Source organism: Cyphomyrmex costatus, unplaced genomic scaffold, assembly GCF_001594065.2.
Source record: "Cyphomyrmex costatus isolate MS0001 unplaced genomic scaffold, Ccosl1.0 scaffold78, whole genome shotgun sequence".
Taxonomy (NCBI): domain Eukaryota; kingdom Metazoa; phylum Arthropoda; class Insecta; order Hymenoptera; family Formicidae; genus Cyphomyrmex; species Cyphomyrmex costatus.
This window is the reverse complement of record NW_017280355.1, coordinates 1-8,337: the sequence shown is the minus strand read 5'-3', so window position 1 is coordinate 8,337 and position 8,337 is coordinate 1. Positions and strand designations below refer to the sequence as shown.

The following is an 8,337-nucleotide window of genomic DNA, read 5'->3' as shown; positions in this document are numbered from 1 at the left end:
GGGGGAGGGGACACCGTGCGCTTTTGTGTATTCCGGATTTCCGTTTGCAAATTGCATAATGGACACTCTCGTTTGGTTTGCCGAATTTAATCTTGATGAATTTATAAATATACTGCAAACGCAAAATGGCCAACCGACCCATTAAGCCAAACGGGTTAAGTTTAACTCGCGTATTGATTTTCGCAGCGCGCGGCGCCGCAGTCAAACATTTTTACGTTTGCGCGCGCGACGTCGCAAAATCCCCTCTCACTCCCATGAAAATTATTCATTCCGAAGAGGGAGAGAGAGAGAGAGAGAGAGCGAGCAAGTGAACACGCTCGCTTTATGCAAATCCCGCTTATGAATATTATTCGCCGCGAGCGAGCGAGCGAGCGGCGGCGCGGCCCATTATCGGCGCCATATCGAGTATTGAATTCGGGTCGCAGAATTACATCGGTCGTTTTATCGTCGTCCGACTTTGTGAGCGCGAAAAGAAAGAGAAATAAAAAAATAGAGAGAGAGAGAGAGAGAGAGAGAGAGAGAGAGAGAGAGAGAGTGAGAGAGAGAGAGAGAGAGAGAGAGAGAGAGAGAGAGAGAGAGAGAGAGAGAGAAACGGAAAAGGCGAACAGAAAGGCTGAAATGAACTCGCGGCGCGTAAACGAGCGCCGTTATTCACTCTCGCGCCGGGAGAACTCTCGGCGAAATGAAAAATTTAAACGCGTAACCTCGTGGTTATCGTCGAGATCCGGCGGCTGACAAATTTCGGCCATCCCGGAGCGCTATCAGCCGGCTCGATTCCACCATCGATAATCTCTCCGCTCGTGAAATTCAACGACGTCGACGCAAATTTATCGTTCGCCGACGATCTCGCGGTCTCGTTAAGGTTGCGTAATATGCTGGAACGAATTCTCACCATGATACAAACGACGATCACACGGCGGTCACGAGTCCGCGCGATAAAACGACCGATCGAAAATTCACACTGTAATTTCGCGTAATCCACGGGTATTAGACGGTGATTCACTTCATTAATAACGCGTTATTAAATCGCTAGTGAGATGATCGCCGTAATCAAGCGATTTTCACGGCACGTACTTTCACGATCTTCTACCAAAAGGAAAGCGTCAACAATTCCCTTGCGGCGTGTCATACATATACAGGGTGTCTCACGAGGAAAAATTAATATTCTAGGAGGTGACGGTAATATTAGTCATTTTGAGTAGAAACGTTCATATGAAACTTTAAAAACGTGTCGCTCGAACAATGGATTATTAGAAAATGTACGTAGCTTTCTTAACAGTCATTTTCAATCTCGAAATCCGTTCAGAGTAAAACACGTACCAAATGCACGTGGTAATGCTATAATAACATTAGCAATGGATCACGACACGGCGATAACCCGCAAACTCTTTGGCACCTCTGCGAAAGAAAGTACCCGTGAAATAAGCCTCAAAAGAATGGGACACGTTCATATAAACCTTTTTACTTAAAATGAAAGCTTATTTCCCAGAATATATTGATTTCTTTTCTTCTGGAACACCCCCTATATATACATAGATTTTAAATGGATATTAAGGGACCTACAGGCCTATTCTGTAACTTTTGACGACAGTTCGAGATCGTTATACTGTTGTTGCTCGCAGCTTTTTCATCACGCGCAACGACATCACTAGCTAGTAAAATTGCCGTTAAAAAAGTTACGGAATAGGCCTACTGACATCGTCTTTTTCCGGCAAAATTACCACCTTTGTTGCGTACTAAATTCGTATTAGTTGTGAAATACAGAGTGCTATATCTGTTTGACACGATTCCGTCGGAGTGTGGTCGTCACGTCAGCGTTCTCTTAATGATTATGACAGAAACGCGTATGTGGCGACTAGCTCGAAACGGGGGGACTGATAAGACGGAGAATGTTATGCGCGTTGAAGAGAAACGACTGTCGTTAAGTTGGTCTCGCGTGCTAATGAAACGGCCCGCTCGCGCTGCTAAGTAAAATCTCGCGTGCCGGACCCTGCCTGCGTATGTCGCGTGATACACGGGTTCTTTCAAGAGGACGCAAATCACTGCGTCGAGATATTGCCGCGCTCCGACGGAAATTCGACGATGTTATCGCAAGCAGTTTCATTAAGAATTTCCCCCTCGGTCGCTTCCTCTTCAAATCGCTGCCATGACCCGGTCGCGACGCGCGACGTGGCGCGCCGCGATAACTCGACGCGACAGAACAACTTCGACGCTAGATAAGACCCTTGTGAATTTGGTAAAATAAAAGTAAAAAGGTTTCTCAGTCGATTAACTCGAATAAATATAGGGTAAACCTGGTATATACGCCGCGTCAGGAAATACGCCGCAGAAGTCAGAAAAAATAGAAGGATTGGGGATAATTTTCCGTCAATTACTTTGTTACATGCCTTTATGGTATATTAGTATTATGTTATGATTTCAGTTCTTTACTGTTAATATTAATGAAATTATTGCGAGTTAAATCGATTTTTTACTGTAATAAGTAGTGCCATCATAATTTATAATCTACATAAAATGATTATTATAGAGCGTATAAAAGACTTAGTGGTTATTTTGCAATACATATATGTATAGAGGAATAGTAAAGCATGTTGTATAGCAAAATACAAGTGCTTTGCTCCTGTATTGTTTGTTTAATTAGTTGTCATATATATCCCATCTATTTGGGATATACGGCATTTTTAGCGAGCGGGATGCTGTGCCGCAGCACAGACGCTCTATTTAAGAAGTTTTTGTTAATTCTAACAATTATACATTGCATTAATGCATAAATGTTGATAAATCTTAAACGTTTAAAGATTATTTTCAAAGATTTGAAGCTATTTTAAAAAATTGTATCAAGTCCTATTTGTATTCCAATTTTCATTCTGAACAATAAAAATTGTCATATAACAATGCAAGTTTACGTCGTCATTTTACATCTTATTTATAGATTATTTGTGATTTTCTTATGAATTATATACGAGTGGCCATATATTATCCCCCCCCCCTATGGGATAAACGGCAAAAATGCAGGGGTTTGAAAAAGTTACTTTTTAATATGGAAAATAAATTATTTTGGATTTCTAATATTTTTTTTATAGTAGTAGATGATACAAAGTTTTTATTTGTATAATTAATTTGCTTTAAACATAGTAAATAATAATTGATAAATTAAGTTTTCGATAGGTGCGGCGTATATACCGGGTTTACCCTATTAATTAAACGATCAAAGCTCCTCTCAAACGCACGCGCGTGACTATAAATTAACAATATAATAATCTGAATTAATTAAACGATCAAAGCGCAAACATTTTACAAAATTATTACGTGGGAAATTTTCTCAAATGATACTTGGAATATACGCTGACTCTTGCACGGCATAATTTTACTTTTGATTATAATTTATTTTGAAGATAATTCACCACACGATGTAGGAGGTATCCAAGGCAGACGCGCGATTATCATGCCGTCGTGCGGCGATTAGAAAATCTCACGTACTCATCACCGGTCGTGTTCACATCCCTTTTTCACCGGCGGGACAGATTACCGGTCATTCCGCTTGACATACGCGCGTAAAAGCCCTTACATTCGCATGACGTCGCGCGTAATCGGCCATTTTTACCGTAAATAGGGCCCGCTCATCGGCCCCACGCGCATAACTCTTTTTAACGCCGCTCGCGTTTTCGCCGGCAGTTTTTCCTTGCCGCTCGCGTACGTGCGCTCCCTGGGCGGATGTACACTCGTGTGCATGCACACCCACGTGCTTTAATTGCCACACCCGCTTCGACCCCATATTTCACCCGTGTGTCAGCGGGCTTGATGTTTCCCCGCGGTAAACACGCACAGCCCCGGAGGTCCACCGGCGCATTCGTCAGGGTCGGATTAAAAGGGCATACTGTATTTTCGCGCAAAATGATTTTAATGTAACGCTTCGCCAGTAACGCGTCGCGTCCTTTTATTTTAGAAAGTTAGGAGCCGCGTTAACGCGTTATTATTATCTTTTTTTCGCGATTTAAAGCGTACGAGCGCGAGCCTGCATCATGGTCAGCCGCCGCGTCGATGCGGAAATTGAAGATTACAGTTCTTCGAAAGTAGCAATTCGCGCTGCCGTCGGTGAAAATCGTAAACGATGATTCGTGACCGTCTTCTGGGATACGCCCTGGATCCGCCCCTGTAATGCGTGCGTGGCTCTTTGTAACCGCAACAATATGCACGCCGAAAACGTGCAATGTATGCATTCATTCGCGTGCACTTTGCGATGCCGCACTCTCGTGCGTGCCGAGGGGTGGTGCACCTATAAACGGGGCCGTTAACGAGTTTTAAATCTTCCCCCGCTTTTCCTTCGAATTATTCCCTCTCTCTCTCTTCCGTAATCTCTTTCTTAATTTCGAATGGACTTCCATGAAATTACCATTAGTAGCTTAAATTATACGTGAAAGAATTACGAGTATATAACGACAATTTGTTAAGCTCCCTCCCGCGAGAAGAAAAGAACTCAATTGTTGCGCGTGCACAGTATAGATCCAGAGGAGGAAAATTCGCTAAAACGTACGATATAAATATTTCGTCGGATCTGAAAAGTTCAGTAATTGGTTTAGTTAGCGGGCCAACGTTGTGTCAGGACAGAAAGTTCGGCCATAAGCGAAATTTACTATTCAAATTCGGTCGACTCTGCTGCATTAGGGTGAATGTCTGCCTGACTATGCAACATGGCGTGACAAGCACGAGAATAGAACCGCATCGGGTTTTACGAGATCGCGTGATCACCGCCAGCAAACATCGTCTCTACCATGAATTTCGTCGGTGCATGCCCGCCCGCCTTTATTTTATCCGATTCCCAACTCTGATTCCGACCGCGCGCGCACCACCTCGGACTATCCCTATGTATTGTATCTCGGAAAAAGCAATGCAGAATGCATCTTCCGTTTGCGGGAGGGGGAGGCGCCTTTTTACGCGCGCATAAATATTTTGTTTTACTGCCCGTACGGCTGTATATCCGTTTGACTGGTATGAGCCACCGTAAATCGTATTATAAGTATGATAGCAGAATCTAAATATCTCTTCTCGACTATTGCCATAATTTGAGAAAAAAAGATGCTCCCAACGGAGTAGTATTTTATTGAGAATGAAACGGGACATTGGAATAACTTGAGTAACGGGTGACATCTTTATATTCCTTTAAATAAACTAATTAAACCGTCATGTTATTTATTACGATCAGGAATGAAAGAAAGGGTGGTGTGTCTTAACGAAAGCTTTAGTATCTCTTGGCGAAGCGAATTTTCTCACGACGCTGTAATTTTACTGCGACACGCTCTATTAATACAGATGCGTATGCGTATTGTGAGAATATATAACAGAGGCCAGCAGCATGCCTGGGTTCGCCAACGTTATGGAAATTCCGACGTGTGCATTGCTAAATATACTGGCGCCTGCTCCCTCTCTCTCTCTTTCTCTCACTCGTCGCGGTTGTTCCCGCGGTTAGGGAAACAACCCGGAGAGAGTTCCCGATGGTTGCATAATCGAATTTATGCTTGCGGCTGATTTGTATCGTAGAGAGTGGCATAGATCCTAGCTATTTTGCAATTCAGTCCTATCCCAAGTGTCCAGATTAAACCAACGTCATCTTTGAAGGTTAAAACTTTGAAATGTCATTCCCTCTCTCTCTCTCTCTCTCTCTCTCTCTCTCTCTCTCGGAGTATCCCGGAAATATATAGATATCGATAGTCTCTTTAAGCCTTGAAATAATCGAAAATATGAAGATTGATTCTTTCCTACCATTTTTTGCAAACGAAAATCAAGTATTTTATCCTTAATTTCATCTATTTAGCTGATCCGACATAAATCAAAGAATTTTTATTATTTGAAGGATTTATGGAGATCCCAAAAAATATAGTTTGTCATTTATAATTGGTTAATCTTACATAAATCAAAGAATTTTTATTACTTGGAGGAATTTATCAAGATCCCAAAAATTACTAGGTCGATTATAATAGTATAGAATCTTGTATGCTTCAAGAGAATTATGCAATAAATTACATCGCTTACCACATGTTAAACCCGTCTTGATATGATTGATAGGATTGCAAAGGGTTGATATTATCGATTCTCAGTAGCGTAAGAACCTATCAGATGATAGTATCATTTACTTGGAGACTTAAAGCGTTTCAGAAATTAAAGGAAATCAGTCCGGAGAAATGTGACTGGCTTTTCCATCCAATTCAGCAGCGTTCCGTTCCTTCTTTGCACCTTCTCCCTCTCTTTGTTCCTCTCTTTCCTTCTTTCTCCGTCACGTGCAACAGCCGGGAAGACGGGAACGGGGTTGATCCACCCCAGTTGAGTCCCGCGCGAAGAAAGGAACGAAGAGGAAGAGAAGCCGCATAGTGGATCGAGGGAGGAGAAAAGGGAGAGGGGAGTTCGTCGGCGGAATGGAATCCATTTCGAAATTGCAAGCCACCCTGTTCGATCCCCTTTCTCCACCACCCCACCCTCCGTATCCCGACACCCTCCCGCGGCCTTTTCCTGGCTCCTTCCCTCAGGAAAAGCCACTCCCCCTGCTCGACTCACACCGCTCGTCTCGCTCTCTATCTCTCTGGCTCGCTCCCTTTCGGGAGACAGCGTGCTCGCCTCGAATACTGATATCGAGCAAAGTCCTTTTTCCCTTAAACCGAGCAGCCACCAGGAATAATGCATTATACGTACGCGTCCTTCGTCTCTCACTACCTCTCTCGCTTCGTCGCTCGACTTTTCCTCTCACGCTCTGATCATAGTACTTTCCTTCGTGTCTTGCTAAGTCTTAGTCTCCTTCGCCTTTCATCATGTCGACGAGCTTGAAATGTACCCAAATTTGTCCTGAAATAGTTTTACATTTTTAATTAATAGTTTGTCTCATAATGAATGTGTCTCTTACATTAGATCGACGCGTCCCCTCCTGTTGAATGATTAATGATTGGTGAAACTCAACGCTTTGTCTTTATTTGTTTTAGGCCTGTAACGAATTCACTACTCACGTAATGAACCTGTTGAGGGAACAGAGTCGTACCAGGCCGATCACGCCTAAAGAAATTGAAAGGATGGTCCAGATTATCCACAAGAAGTTCTCAAGCATCCAGATGCAGCTGAAACAGTCCACTTGCGAAGCTGTGATGATCCTGAGGAGTCGATTTTTGGACGCTAGGTTCGTGTTCAAACACTAACGCAAATAATAGATGCATATAGTATACAATATGCATTTAATTTATCATTTTCTTTGTTTATCCAAATTCGGATAATATTCGCTGTGTAATTAACGTGATACGAATTAAATTTTGTTGCAGACGTAAAAGAAGAAATTTCAGCAAACAGGCGTCCGAAATTCTGAACGAATACTTTTATTCTCACCTCAGTAATCCCTACCCAAGTGAAGAGGCCAAGGAAGAACTTGCACGAAAATGCGGAATTACCGTGAGTCAGGTATCGTCCATTATCTTTTCTTATATATGTATAGGTATATTAGATGATGAATTTTTGCAACTTATATTCGGTGCCACGCCATGACTTTTAATTTGTCAAGTAATTTTAAATGTTTGTTAACCTTATTCTTTAACCACTTCACTGGTAATGTATCATATGTGTAAAAAAAAAAAAAGTGCCACGACTGGTAATGTATCATATATGTACATCTTTACATAACTTCCACAATTTTCAACGAATTCGCATAAAATTTGGTATATTATAGTTTTTTAGATCGCTGAATACGAATCTGATGTCACAATTTCAAAATTCAAAATAGCGGATCCAAGATGGCGGACCGAAATTCAAAAAGTTACTTGATCTAACTGAAATTTGTTACTCGGGGGTTTTTGGGGTCGCTGATTACGAATCTGATCTCAGATTTTCAAAATTCAAAATGGCGGATCCAAGATGGCGGACCGAAATGCAAAAAGTTACTTGATCTAATTGAAATTTGTTACTCGAGGGTTTTTGGTTTCGCTGATTTCATTTCAATTCAAAATGGCGGACATAATATGGCGTGAAAAAATTTAAATAATTTTACAGTGCCGTATATTGCCAAATCCGATGTCGAATTTCCAAAATTCGATAAAATAAGTCAATACAATAAACAGACTTCCTGTTGCACGAAACGAATCTTCGAAAACAGCCAATAATATTCCAAGCGGCGCCTCCGGCCTCCTTATGAGGAAAATCGAATCACGATTTGAAAACGGGAGCGCTCGTCGCCTCGCCGCGCCGCCTAGTGGTTGACCATACGAAATCGCAGATTTTTGATCCGCAATTTTGAATCTTTAAACAAATGAATCACTTGAAATTTATTTGAAATCATGTTCAGATAAACACATTTTTTTGTGAAAAATG

At 41.9% G+C, this 8,337-nt stretch overlaps 1 protein-coding gene across 1 annotated transcript in view; it reads left to right on the top strand.

Annotated features, from left to right (window-relative positions):
- LOC108781179 (homeobox protein extradenticle) overlaps positions 1 to 7,518 on the top strand; it is a 40,251-nt gene extending 32,733 nt beyond the window's left edge. The window contains exons 4-5 of the mRNA XM_018549093.1: positions 6,969 to 7,159; positions 7,299 to 7,518. Coding sequence (XP_018404595.1) covers positions 6,969 to 7,159; positions 7,299 to 7,518 — 411 coding nt within the window. The remainder of the gene's footprint in view (positions 1 to 6,968; positions 7,160 to 7,298) is intronic.
- Positions 7,519 to 8,337: the final 819 nt, after the last annotated feature.